Source organism: Rhamphochromis sp. 'chilingali' (assembly GCF_963969265.1).
Source record: "Rhamphochromis sp. 'chilingali' genome assembly, chromosome: 16".
NCBI classification, from domain to species: domain Eukaryota; kingdom Metazoa; phylum Chordata; class Actinopteri; order Cichliformes; family Cichlidae; genus Rhamphochromis; species Rhamphochromis sp. 'chilingali'.
In genome coordinates, this window is record NC_137943.1 from 20,266,287 (window position 1) to 20,280,748 (window position 14,462).

At 41.9% G+C, this 14,462-nt stretch overlaps 1 protein-coding gene across 5 annotated transcripts in view; it reads left to right on the forward strand.

Annotated features, from left to right (window-relative positions):
* Window positions 1-14,462, forward strand: part of agap3 (ArfGAP with GTPase domain, ankyrin repeat and PH domain 3) — a 118,216-nt gene that overhangs the window by 66,018 nt on the left and 37,736 nt on the right. For 2 of the 5 annotated variants that reach the window (XM_080907581.1, XM_080907580.1), the window contains exons 7-11: window positions 1,159-1,286; window positions 1,560-1,715; window positions 6,660-6,743; window positions 11,116-11,220; window positions 12,992-13,163. In XM_080907581.1, the coding sequence (XP_080763707.1) occupies window positions 1,159-1,286; window positions 1,560-1,715; window positions 6,660-6,743; window positions 11,116-11,220; window positions 12,992-13,163 (645 nt within the window). The other 3 variants (XM_080907584.1, XM_080907582.1, XM_080907583.1) reach the window with 3 other exon arrangements.

Genomic DNA, 14,462 nt, shown 5'->3' on the forward strand with positions numbered 1-14,462 from the left:
GAACTGTTTCTCTAACTTTTTATAATTCTGTAGCTGGTTTATACCTGAAACACATTCTTACAGTCATGTCTAAGACTGGTAGCTTGCCAGAGCCAATTCCTGTTAATCTTATTGTACTGTTTTGGACAGTCTATTTGGGCACTCCTGAATCTCTTTTAGACCCTGTGCACTCATATTGGGAGATTAGATCTAGTCTTTTCTGCACCTTTTACTTTCGCACTTTGTTGAGCAATGACTTTATTGTGTTATGCTGTAAAAGATACCCATTGTGCCAATATGAGGACATACTCTTTTTTTTTTGTTTAATAACAAGAGGATCTATAATGAAGTAACAGCTTCCTGTTCAAAGAGGAAGTTGGTTTTTGTACTTATCAGGTCCAACTACTTAAATAACTGGGAGAAATTTAAAAAAGCATCTCAGACAAGAGCTCGAGTCTCAGGAGATTCATAGTGAGTGAACTGAGCTAAAACCCCAAAGTGTTCTTCAATTTTAATAAATATAATATTTTTGTGTTTGATTTGATGTCTGAATCGAAATAAAAACAGTCAGTTTTATTTGTCAGTTTTTGTCTGTAAAACACAAGGATGCCGCTGACGTGTGCTGATTGGTTGTAAATATTGTAACCAACCTATCAGCCGACGCATTCCCTCGATGGCACTCAGTTTTGTTCAGTGACCATAACAGACATCTGAACTAAAACCACTGAACTAAAACAAAAACTTTTGTGTCAGAAACAGCTGACACAAAAGCTCAAAAGGGAGCGCTATGGGTCCAGAAAGAGGCTTTTGGTTCTGTTATGTCCCTAAAACTTAAAGTGTTTTACTAAAACCTAAACTCCATAAATGTTAAACATAATAAAAATTCATTTTATTTCTGTTTTTACTCCCATGAACATTATATTTTTTGGCTTAAATGGCATATTTATTCTGGACTGTCGCAGAGACCACCTGTTAAACCTGAAGTTGAAGAACGGGAATTCTCTGTCTAGGAATTCGTTGAGGTTTCCCACTGTTGCTCAGCAACCGAGCTACTCTGCATTATCACACGTGATCCTGGGTTTCACATTCTCAAAGTGTAACCCACTAAATCCCTAAAAACTCTCCCAAGGTTGGCTGACCGAACTAGTTGACCGTATCTTGCTGTGTGTTTGCCTCCAGTTGCCCAGAAGGTTGTGGCCATGAGGAAAAAGCAGCAGCTCTCTATTGGTCCATGCAAATCACTCCCAAACTCTCCCAGCCACTCATCAGTCCCCGCTGCATCGATCCCCTCTGTTCACATTAACCAGGTAAGATCCAGATATTCACAGCCCACACTTAAATCCTCCACGTGAATATGTAAAAAATCTCCAGTTTATGTAATTCTTCTCATGGTGATTGGTTGTATTGTTAGTGAGTGGGTAATTTTGTCCACATCATATTTTTCCTAAATTGACCTGGTTCTGTCTCCCCTGTTGTTGTTTTTTCTTTTCCTTTTTTCTTTTTACTATCCTCTCTCCTCTTCTTTCCTCCCACTTTTCCTCTGATTCTGTCGGTTCGTGTTAATCCCTCTCGCTCCCCAGGCGGCCAATGGTGGGGGTGCATTCAGCGACTACTCCTCCTCCGTTCCCTCCACCCCCAGCATAAGTCAGCGGGAGATGCGCATTGAGACCATCGCTGCCTCCAACACGCCCACGCCCATCCGCAAGCAGTCAAAGCGCCGCTCCAACATTTTCACAGTAAGTATGCGACAGCTGATGCAAAGCAACACCCACTCACACTACTAGGAGGCATGTTGCCGAGCGCACTTTTTCCACCAGAGGGAGACAGGTAGCTCAAAATGCATAAAAAAAGCCACCTCTCCTGCCTTCAATGCAGGCAAAGACAGTGTCTTGTTCACACAGCACAATGGGCAAAGGAGAAAAAGACAAAATAAATCTCATTAAATCCCTGAAATGCACCAAAAAATAAAAAAAATAAAGAAATAAAATGAAACCTTAAAGCAAATATCAAAGATAAACACTGTGGAAGAAAAACATTAACTCTTTTCATGTCCTTTTTCTTTTCTAATTGGATGTAGTGAGTGCACATGAATTAAGTTCCTCATCTCACCCATAACAAACTGGGCCCTCTGCGCTGTCTAAATCTTTGACCTCCCTCCCCCTACCCCTCTTATTTTTGCTAGATCCTTTCTTTGCAGTGACTTCCCTTTTGGGGGAGAGACGGCAGCGACAAAACCGCCAATGCCACTTCTCCTGCCCCGATCAAGCTAAACTTTAAAATCCCAGCCAACCTGTGGCCCGTTTACACGCTGCTAATAATGCATGCTGGCACCCTTAGCACCCCTGCTTCAGACAGAAAGTGCTCTAACTGGCCACTAATCAACTTGCTGAGTCCCCATTTTACATTTGATTTCGATCGCTAAGATTAACTACCACACCAGTATCCCGACACCCCTGTCTGCCTGCTCTTTACCCCATGTCCTGTCACATTTGCCCTTTGCCCTAACCGATAGCGTATATGTGCACTAACCACTCTAATTTCCTTAGCTGTCCTAAGCTTGTCTTTTACTTGTAGCCTCTGCCATGTTTTTCTACCCAGCCTGTTCCCCTTCTCCCCCTTTTCTCTTCCCAGCCTTCTTCTTTGCTGCTAAGCCTTTCCTAAACTCGCTTAGCCGGACCTGGGCCTCCTTAAGCTCAGGGAGGTCTGCAAAAAAAGTACAAATCAGCAAGCTTTAAAATCAGTACAAACTATTCTCTAAAGTTCCCTGGTTGGGGAAAAACAAATTCCCCTGCGAAACCAGTGTCTCATTCACATGCCATCTTTGTATCCAAGTTTTAAATTTTTTCTCTGCAGAACTTTTTGAGCTTTATGAGACAGATCAGGCTATGTGAGATTACCCCTTTCCCTCTCCCTCCCAGTCATATCCCCTTTCTTTCACCAATCTACCTCCCTCTCACCTCTTGCTGTCACCTGTTTCCCATCTCATTCCTATTTCCTCTCTCCTCTCTTTCTAACCAACTCCTTCTCTAACCCTCCCCGATCTATCCCTTCCCCTCCTCTATTTGTCCTACCGCCTTCATCTTGTTGCCCCAGCTGCTGGGGAGCCGCAGGTTTTGTGGCCACCGAGCAGTACAGGCTGTGTGCTAGCTCCCCTTGTTGTCTCCCTTCCCCCCCGCTAGGTAGTGACTAACCATGTCCACCAGAGAAATGAGCCTCTCCCAGTCCGCATCATGGAGATGCCGAAGCACGCCACCTACCCAGTGTGGGTGCCAGAGTGGCAAGCCGAGCGGGAGTTTCAGCTCATGACCTTCTGAGGAGCAGCGAGCCGAGGGAGGGAGGAGGGAGGGGGAGGGAGGAGGAGGAGGAGGAAGGGACGGAAAGTTGACTGGGCGATGTCGACATTTCTTCAGTGACACTCGAAGAGAGCAATGGGCTCAGGAGAGGAAGACTTGCTTTGCAAAAACCTCCTTGCCATTTTACGAAAAACAGCAGAAAGAGAAAATATTTCATCAACACAACAATGCCGAGGATGTTCCTTTCCTAGCTTTGCACGTCTTAAAAAAGAAATTGGTATCTGTGTTACAAGTTCACAAAAAGTTCTGCTGGTAGATCGCAGGTTGCCAGGCACAATCTCGAAAGTAGGTGAGTAGATTGTAAAGCAGATCTCAGAAGGCCTCAAGAGAAGGTCTCCAGAAAAATGCCTTAATGTCATCGATAGACGAGCTCTGGCAGATCAACAATAGACTCTCTTTAGTCACTACATACGAGGTCCGGTCCTGTTATAAATCTGAGATAATAGTAACACATGTAACAATCATGGCACTGGCATTGGGACTCTTAAAAATGAAGAAAAATCCTTTGCATTGTGCAGTTTACTTAGATAATACTGCTCCAAATATACCAGATATGGTTTACGTAAAAAGAAAAAGCCCCTTGAAATAGATCAGTGCTTTGCATTAATACATTTAGATTTTTTTTAAAGTAAGTAAATAAAACTCAAAGCTTTACATCAGAAGATCTTATCACTCCGTCTTTTCACCACCCTCACAAATCACCAAACCACAATCATTTCAAGCCAGTTTCCACCATAACTGTCATTGGCCACTAGGTGTCAGCACAGTACACGTTATTCTTTCCTAGTGCTTCCATAGTCAATAACTAAACAATGTGTTTTGTAGTCTGTCTGTGGTTTCCTGAGGTCTTCAGGTTGTCTGTCCCCTTTTTGTGTTGAAAAGCACACTATTGAGGAATATAAATGAATATTACAGCATTTTTATACTTAATTCCATCATTCATTCGACCCATTTATTAATGTCCGCCATTCAGTGTTTCTCCATTCTGTATTTCAGTCCCTGAACTTGTTTCTCGTGTGAAACAAAACTCCAACAACAACACAAACAATATTCATTTGACACTGTTTTTTAATATTTGCAGATTTGTGCTTCTGTTTCCAACCTTTCTTCAACAAAAAGGGCTTTCCAACTCCTTCCGAATTAGAAGAGCATGATGGTTAAAAAAAGAAAAAAAAAAAAAAAGAGTCCCCCTGCTTTGCCAGTCCTGATAGAGAGGAAATTATTGGTTGAGGACTTTCAGCTTGTTGCTGCTTTACCCTCAGTGCCCTATTGCATTTCGGGTAATGCGTAGAACGTGTGGAAAACGTAGGACTTTGCGTCAAACGCAACCTAAAGTCGAGTCCACTCAAGTGTTTGAGCGCACTCAGAGTAGACCGTCTAATATCACAGCATGAGACAAACTGTAGGGACTCTTGTGGAAATGCCCCATCCACCCCCTTTTTTGCCCTGCCCCACCCTCTACTCACTACCCCGTGCTCTCATTCAGACACGCCACACAAAAAAACAAAAAACATGCTGTACAGTCGAGTCACTTTTGGAACTGTTACCCAGCCACCTAAAGGACACAACCTTTTCCTTACATGACATCACGCTGCCTTTTGCCATAAATGAGGACTCAAGGACTAGAGGTGCCAAGTTGTTGTTCTTTTTTTGTTTGTTTGTTGTTGTTGTTTTTTTCCTTTTAGATTTTCCTCGATTCATTTGGTCTGTTTTTATTTGACTCGCTCTCCTTTTCCAGGACGTTTTGAAGTACTGAATGGATGGTGAAAATGTGATCTAAAGGTATTAGCGCAGAGGTATTTTAGATTAAAGCAGTTTGGGGTAAATTTTATGAAGGCCTTCATAAAAACTAGTGTAGATCGTCAGGGTGTTGAGGTAATACAGAGGCATAATATACGAAAAACAAATGAAACTGGGTTGCACCGACTTGTATGAATGTAGTTAAACTTAACAGTTATTTTCCTTTTATTTATTTTTAATTTATTGGGTTGGGGTTTTTTTGTTTTTTGTTTTTTTTTTTTGCAGATTCAATTTTAATTTATTTTTTAATTTATTTTCATTTTCCTCGGTTTAGGTTTGGTACAGAGATTATGAACTCTTGCATAATCGCTTTTCTATCATGAATGGATTGACAAAAATATAGACTGCTGTATATCTTGTATTGTATTTTATTTACAATGGTACTCTATAAAAAGTACATACATATAAGGAATATATGAAATAACTGTCCATCCTATATTTTGTGGGAACTGCAATGTTTGGCTCAATCTGTTGAATATTTTGAAGTGACTTTGTGACTTGCTTTGTATGGTGTCTGTATAGAAGCTAAACAAGTCATCATAAAAAAAAATAAAATGTTGGAAAAAAATATAAACGCCAGAGTTGGTTTACTTGAACTCAGACTACCTCTTTTCCATTGGTGACTGGACATCTCTCATGTTCTGAGTGAGACCATACACACTCATGTCTGTCCCTACCTGTACCTCATCTCTTTATTTGTGTTGGGGTGGGAAGGTTATGATTAAACTGTTTCATGTCAAGTTTCAGTCGCTGTACCACTGGGTTTTCCCCCCCCTCTCCACAGGCATTCCCGGGAGTTTTAATGCTGATGTATTTTAACTTCTCTGACACTTAAATTGTCTGACTTTGGCAGATTGATTTTGTGTCCTTCTAGGTTTTGCAGGCTGGAGGAAGAAATACTACCAAAGCCTTTTTTTTTTTTTTTTTTTTTTTAAAGAGAGAAAGAAAAATAACCACTCTCCTTTCTTTCCTTTCTAACCTGCTATGACGTTTAACATATTGATCGTGCTATACAAGCACTTATTATTTGACTATGTGAAAGGCACAGCTGATGCTGCAGTGGGTACAGCAGCAGGTGGTCTGCAGGTCCACTGAGACCCGCTCTGGGTCTCAGACAGAGGGAAGGATCTACCAAAGGGTTTCAGGGCTGAGTCATGACTCAATGTGTGGTCGTCTCTGGTCTCCTCTGTGTTGAGATGTGTCCAGTGTGGTCTTGGTTTGGTCTCTATTTTTCTTTAAATTTCTTATTTTCATTTTTTTTTGACTTGCACGTCGGTGTTAATGCTGTTTGTTCCGCTGGTCTGCTTGTCTGTTAATTTGAGGCTTCTTTTGAGACTATTTTTTATTTTGCAACGCTTAGTTTACAGCAAATGTTCCAAACACCCTCTGACCCCCAGTCTCTTGCCCTCACGCACACACGCCCCAACACGCACGACCCCACCCAAATTCTCCTCATACCCCCACGGCTCCCATCTCGTGCTCTGTGCGTCGCTTCGGTGTCTGACTGACTTTCTTGTTTCCTTGCAGTCACGGAAAGCCAATGAACAAGCAAAGAGCGTTGACAGTAAAACAGACAGCATAGGCAGTGGAAGGGCCATACCTATCAAACAGGTAAGCAGTCTTACTAACCCTTTTTAACTACATTTCCCACAGTTCCTGTGGTAAGTATGGCTTCTTTGGTCTGAGTAGAGGTTTAAAGTAATTTTATATTCAGTGATTTTGGAGAAAAGCCGTATGCTACAAAATCCACTAGATGGCAGCACAACCCAATGTAATAAATGCTTTACAAGCAGGCACCACTACCACTATTATATGGAAATCACACACACACACACACACACACACACACACACACACACACACACACACACACACACACACACACACACACACACACACACACCTATCAAAGTGTACACTTCCAAAAAACTAAGGCGGAAATTTTAAACCCTGGAGAACTGATGAGTTTGGTTACCTTTGACCATTGTTGGGTCATTTTGTTCTCAGCAAATGACACGATCTGTCAGAAAAAAAAGAAATCAACATTAATATTTGATGTGTGATTTTTCTGAGCAGCAACTATAAATTTATAGATTATATTTAAAGCACCATCGTTTAAAAAAACATCCAACTTTGTGTACTGCAATTTTCCAGTCACGGTTTAAGGCTTGTTAGTGGATAATAAAGATTTTTGTGTTTTTCCTCAGCTGTTCCTTAAAGGATATATCTTGTTTTGACTGTGGCTACTAAACAAATATTTACGGGATCTCAGAACATTATTTAGGGTCAGTCTCATCTTGTAGTTGAACCACTGACTCCACCTGATTGTGCTGAACTAATATTTAGTTCATTCATTCATATCTATATATTGTCCCAATAGGCATTTTTTTTTATGGCGGCATTTTATTTGATTTTTTTGAGCCATGGTAAAAATGCTACAGCTTTAATGGTAATGATTATTACACAAACACTGCTGGAATATTAGTCTAATATTGGTTTGTTTTAAAAAATCTTGTCATTATTTATTGATTTTTTTTTGTACCTGTGTTTCTTTATTGTTTCCCTATATTATATTTGTTTTAGTCACACGCTGCAGTGAATGGAACAGATGCACAGCAGCAAACCACCGAATAAAGCGTTTTCTAAATCCTTTCTAAAGGTCCGACTGTAAGGAGGAGTAAATGGTACATTCATTAGTAATCACTCCTGATTATATGAGGGCTTTTGAAAATAGGTCAGCATTCCTGTATTATCATCTTTACCTGCAGCTGATAGAGGACACTGTCCTTTCTTTCGAAAATGTTTTGCCAGACCTCCTCGTTCCCTGTGGGAGAAAATTGCCAAGGCTTTGGGTCTAGCTGAAATAATGGCAGGGTGATGCTTTCTTAATCAAAAACGTTCCTTTGTGTTTAAAGTAGAAATAGTTGGCTATGAGGTGATCACTCCGTGGGCAACGATAGTTGTTTGTGTAATGGATAAGGCTTTTTATTTATTTTTTTATTCAGCAATACGAGTTCAAATTATGAGTCTGAGAACAGCAGCTTGAGAACAGCTAAAAACTCCTTTAAAAATGTTTAATACTTCATGATGGCTGTTCTACAAAGATGTAATTTAGGTCTCAGCGAAGTGGCTGCGTTTTTGTAGATCTGTGTAATTCCCTGCAGACGCTCATTAGTCCACAGGTGATCAGGAGTTTGATTTTCACAGATTAAACGAAATCCCCCTCAGAGCAATCTTTAGTGTAAACTCTTTCAGTCTTAGCCCGTGCATTAGTGGGACCTCCTTTCTAAAGTGCGCAGCCAATTTCCCTGAGTATCGCAGCCACTTTTGGCAAGATCAGAACCGATGCTTTATCTAAAGAAAAAAAAAACACTCCTTCTTTTGGATGGGTAGGGATGCAGTTCACATACAGATGTGGAGGGACAGATGGAGTGTTTTTGTGTGTGTGTGTGTGTGTGTGTGTGTGGTGGTGGTGGGGGAGGCATGTGGAGGGGGACTGACTAGCTGATCTCCAGGCCAGTGAAATGCACAATCAAGGAGATCAAAGCATCAATGCGAGCTTAATTACCACTACTCCCCGCACCCCCACCCCTCACCCTCACACCATCAGGCCAAATTACACATTGCATGCCCCCCCCCCCCCCCCCCCCCCCCCCCCCACACACACACACACACACACACACACACACACACTTTCTATCTATAAAAATAGTGAGTGAGGATAACAATGCACTCACTGCTGAGGAGCCGTCAGCAGCTCTTCACCCCCCACACACCAGCACACACACTTTTTTCCCTTCTCCTGGTGTGTCACAAAGGGCCGGCCTATCAGTCAGCCACAGTGGCAGTTTGCAGCTTTCCTCCTGGTAATCTGACAAAAGGAGAGAAAGACACTATCTCCTCTGTGTAGATATCACAATTGTGTGGACACAGAGAGCGCGTCTGACAACTGGCCCGTTTCCTTGTGTCGCACAAGCTTGACACACTCATCCTTTTGTGTGCGCGCGCGCACCCTCATGTGTGCGTCAGTGTCGAGGGGAAGCGCTGGACTCCGCACCTCTCCTCGTGATGTCACACTATCCCATTTTCTAATCTGAGACAGAGCCCCGATGATTAATTCAATTAAATCGTATGTCAGGCTTCCAGTTATTGAAAGTGACCTGATCTATGATGATATTTATCACAGTCGTAATGGGCAACTGTTCACATAAAATAACAGAAGAATTAGTGTGCATGCGTAGATTTTCGCATAATTGCCTTAGCATCTTTATCGATCTGCTTCACGGCTCTGATGAATAATTTGAAGCTCCACACTGATTGCGTGTATAGATTTGTGTATGGTTCAGTAAGGCCACAAGATGAGGAACATATTTGCTTGTAAAACATGCATTATAAAGTTGCTAGAGGCCCTCTGACTGCATCATTTACTTTGTATGATTAAAGACACGTTTAAAAAGTGTTTACAGTTCTTTTATTGACCATATTGAGAGAGAGCCCGGGCAGTCAGCAACTAATCGATCAAAAGGACACAAGTTTCTTCCTGGACAAAAAAATCCTCTTCAAGTATGAATAGTTACAAAAGGGTTAACAGTGGCTTTTGAATATTAAAAAATATATATAGTTTAAATTCTAATTTAATGGCCTGTGTTTTCCCTGTCCTCATTTTCCATCAAAACTTTAAATGGTTTCAAAATATTGTTCTCATTTTTGATTCATCTTGTCTGAAAACTTATGGGTTCTTAAATGTATTCCAGTACAAGTAATTCAGCAATACTTCATCTTAATAAACAACAGGCTGTACCCAGTGGTACGGGATCTGACAGAGCCGGCCTGCTCCCTCATTTTTCAAAGCTTACATTTGGATTTTCTTTTTTTCATTATAAAAATGTTATTTCTACTCTGTAAAGTAAAATTCAATTATTTCAGATGCAGATTTGTTGATAGGATATGAAGCCTGTACTTATGAGCACCAGCGTACAGCCCAGTTGTCAGGACAGTCAGGATTCATTTGTGGGGGGTGGAGGGTCGTGGCAGATGAATCAGGGTCTGGATTAAGATGATTGTCGGCAAACAGCCTGGTGCCCAGGTCACCGAGGGTCAGCTCTTCCTGATGTGTTAATCAGGATTAAAGCCTGCGGGATGGTCCTTACTAGCAAAACACTACCCCTTTGACCCCCCTTTTTTCAGCTCTCTCTCTCTCACACACACACACACACACACACACACACACACACACACACACACACACACACACACACAGGGCCGGGCTGTAAAAGCACAAACATTGCCCCGACTTAATCCCCTAATTAAGCAGGCCCCTCCTCACTATTTAACCTCAGAGAGAGCCTCCTGGCCCTTGCACTCAGCAGCCTTTGGTCACCTCCAGCAGTGGAACTCTATTGTTTACTAGTGGATTTACTAAACAGATAAGGAAACCTTGTGAGGCCTTAAAAGGCCCCAGAAGATAAAGTTGAATAGAATAAGAGATGAGTGGGCTTTGAAGAGGGTAGATCACACTCTCTAATCCCAGGATTGAGGGGTCTTCCAGAGTTCAGCATGTTATGTGCATGAATGCAGGGAGGAGGTCTGGCAAATTGGATTGTCTCTGTTTCTGAATGGTCCCTATAGCAGAGGAACTTGTCCAGCTTTGTAGGTTCAAAAGGGCGCAGAAGCAAAAGCAGCATTTCATTAAACCTGTCAGCCGCCGAGCTATAACAGAAAGAGATTAATTGCAATTGTTAGGTAATTGCCAAACTGTTTTTAATGTAATTACTTCCATACTGTTTCATAATTGTCATTTAATATGATGTTTGTTTGCTTTATGGTGTACCTCCAAGAAAATTCTCCATGAAAGCGCAATAACAAATCTGTAATAACAATAACAGCACTGTTTTATGGTATTTAACATCCATAATGGCTCATATCATCGACCGCGCTGCTCTGAGAGGAGCATATGCTCACCGTGATGGCTTGTCTCTTACAGGGAATCCTTCTGAAGCGAAGTGGCAAATCCCTCAACAAGGAGTGGAAAAAGAAATATGTCACACTGTGTGATAATGGCGTCCTCACTTACCACCCCAGTTTACATGTGAGTCCCCCCCACCTCCACACACAGACTTTTGCTCCTTCCTTTGCTATTTCTTTTCCACTCGGCTTTATGGGTTTGTTACACCACTGTTTGTACTCGTGGGTGCTGCTGGATTTTTTTAATGCAGGACTTTTGTAACCGCTGAGCACGATTCTCTTGATGCGATTACATTTGCCACCATTGCTGTAGGAAACTGGATTGCAACCACATATGCACACGATGTCAACAGAGACTTATTGCTGTGTGTAACGTAACGGCCATATTAGCAAACCCTGGGACTTTGAGCTTAGTATTAAAAAACGGGGTGTCCTAGTGGTCATCTCTGCCCACCCTGTGGTGCCAATCCACGGTGTCTGCTAATGGAGACATGGCTGTGCTGCTGCGTGCCTGCCGCGCCCAGGCCTCACGCTGGCTTGTATTTATAATGGTTCTCACCGCATGGCAGCAGAGCCTGACCAGCCTCCCACATCCATCTTTGTCAGAGTCCCGCTGGGCTGCTAATACCTCTTAAACACTCGGCTGGCTGGCAGCAGACAGCTGAAGAGCCCGGTGCTCCACTCAGAAATGCCCGTCTCTGCCCTCGGATTCCCTCCATCACTCTCTGATTCTTCCAGCCTTGCGTTCGGCATGTCTAGATCATTTGGCCACATGAAATGAGCGATATTTTCAGCATCTTGTCTCTAATGAGACAACTCAAACTTTGAAAATGGACCCAGTGGTTAGACATGAACCCTGTGTGTGGTCTTTTTTACTCTGACATTGTGTTAGTGGTTTAATTTACAAGCAGTTATTAGTAGAGCGGTGCCAGGCTAAAGTGATGTATGTAATTGACTGAACAGGCTATCTCTTGATCATTACAGCTATTACAGGTCATCGGGGCAATCTATGAATCTATGAATCTGTTGACTTACAGAGGGAGGTGAAATAAGGCTGACAGTTACATTAGCTCAAGCTCATTTTGAGCAGTGGAGCAGAGAAGGAGTAAGAAAAGGAGGGGAAAAAAGGGGGGAAGAGAGAGATTGAGGAAAGGCGCGAGGGAGGGAGGCAGCCTGAGAGTGAAAGAGGGGAACCTTTAATTTCGCAGTCAGCCAAGCCATCCACACAATCACCTTCTGTTAATTCTATCTGCTACATCAATTAAATTGTTTGTAGAAACTAATTGAATGTGGCTTAATCACACATCTTAATAGCTTTGCACGCTTCGATCTGGCTGTTAATTCCAGCAATAAAATGAAATGAGAGCGCTCACTGGGTAATTAGCGAGGAGGCTTGGGAAAGAAATGAGTGCTTTATGACACGGTAATAAAGCAGAGGAGCCGGTGGGGGGACGGCAAAGGCCGAGCTCGCCTCTATCTGGATCTTTTTCTGCTGAGCCCAATGATTTTCACCTTGGCTTCCCACATTTGGGCGGCAGTCGCTTTAAACCAAATCAAATGACCAAATTGAAAGAGAATGAGACAGTTTGCATTCATTAAGCCTACCATCTCGCTATTTGGAGAGACGGCGTGGGCACAGGTGATGTATAATGGCTTTACAATCATTTTCCCACTATCACGCAGCCGTAGTGGAAGGTCTAAGATGGGTTGTGACTAATGGGGATGGAAATTGAATAGTCTTTTAATTTGTTTTTCTTCTATAATTCCTGGATTCTTGTTGGTCCACAGACTGTAATCAAGTAGGTAAATTGTGGGATATATCTGGAAATACGAGCTTGTGTAGGGTGAAGGCTGCTTGATACAATTGTCATGCTCTTATTTATTACTTCCTGTAGGACTACATGCAGAACGTGCACGGAAAAGAGATAGACCTGCTGAGGACAACAGTTAAGGTGCCTGGGAAGCGACCGCCCAGAGCAGTGGCCACCGTCGCCCCCACTGCTAGTCCCAAAACCAACGGGCTGACCAAGGACCGCAGCACTTTGCAGCTGGGCATAGGAAACACAGGTCAGAATCCCTGCTTCATTATTTGTCCAATGGGCAGAATTTCTGCTCTTTTTTCACATAAACAGTTATGATACGATAGGATTAATAATTTTAGGGTGCTGTGTCACAACATGAATGACGGTATCACCCTCTTCCTCCCTGCTCTGCGTCCACTACACTTACATCACACTGCACTTTTGTACAAAGAGCACAAATGTGAGCAAAGTCTAATTATTTGAGGAGCTCATAGTTTGCTCAGCTTTGCAGATTTCAGATTTAATATTTTATGTTTAAAAACTTTATACAGCTTAGTAATGTTAATGTTAATGTATCAAGAGAGGCACACTTTGCAGTTTTGGTATAGTTAGCTGGCACACCTGATGCATTCTGCTCATCTAGATCTAAACCTGCACCGTTCTCTCAGCTTTGGGCTCAAATAAACTAGAGCAAAGTGTAGGACTGCACATGTGAAAACACCCTTAGATAGACTACAAATATGGTGGTGCAAGCTTTTTAAAAAAAAATTTATTATGACTTTTTTTACATCATTGTGGTTTTGGACAAATCTCAAAAAACATGTTCTAGTCATCAAGTATTTTTATTTTGTTGTTGCCATAGTACAACCTTCACTTCATCCTTTGGACTTCGGAGTGTCCAAAATGTAGTCTATTGGGAAATGATTTGTATATTTATATAATCTACTGATCCAGCTTAATCATAAAAGTTGCAATTTTAGCCATGGTATTGAGGCTAGTGCCACATTTATAACACTCACTTATGCTGGTAAATTTAAAAGCATGGACACTTTTAAGTTAAGAGAGATCATATATATACATTTCAGGCTCTTAGAAGAAATAAATCATACCTTGAATATGTAATGGTTACTCAATTAGGCTTTTATTACATTACTAATTTTATATTGCCCTCTGTTTGCGATTAATCACAAAAATGGCTCCCAACAGGTTAATTATCTTTCTGTATGTTTCATATATGCAAATTAGCTGCCGTGTAGTATACACACTGATGACTTAATGAGCATCTATGACAAATCTATTACTTCTCTATATTACTGAACAGGGAATCGCAAGTTGTGTTCAAGTAAATGCTGCAACCATGTTTAAGAAACAGTTGTTTATCGTTGTCTTTTAAGTCACTGACCTACTTATTCTCCATCCTCTGTGGTACTGTAGTGGTCACAGAGACAGCAAGCAGTTTAGTCCTGAGCATCGTGCCAGGATTTTTCCACCTTCAGGCTTAAAAATAGAGCTCTTCTCTCAGCAAGCAGTACCACTGGAGGCTGCTGAGAGTCTGGCAGCCGTA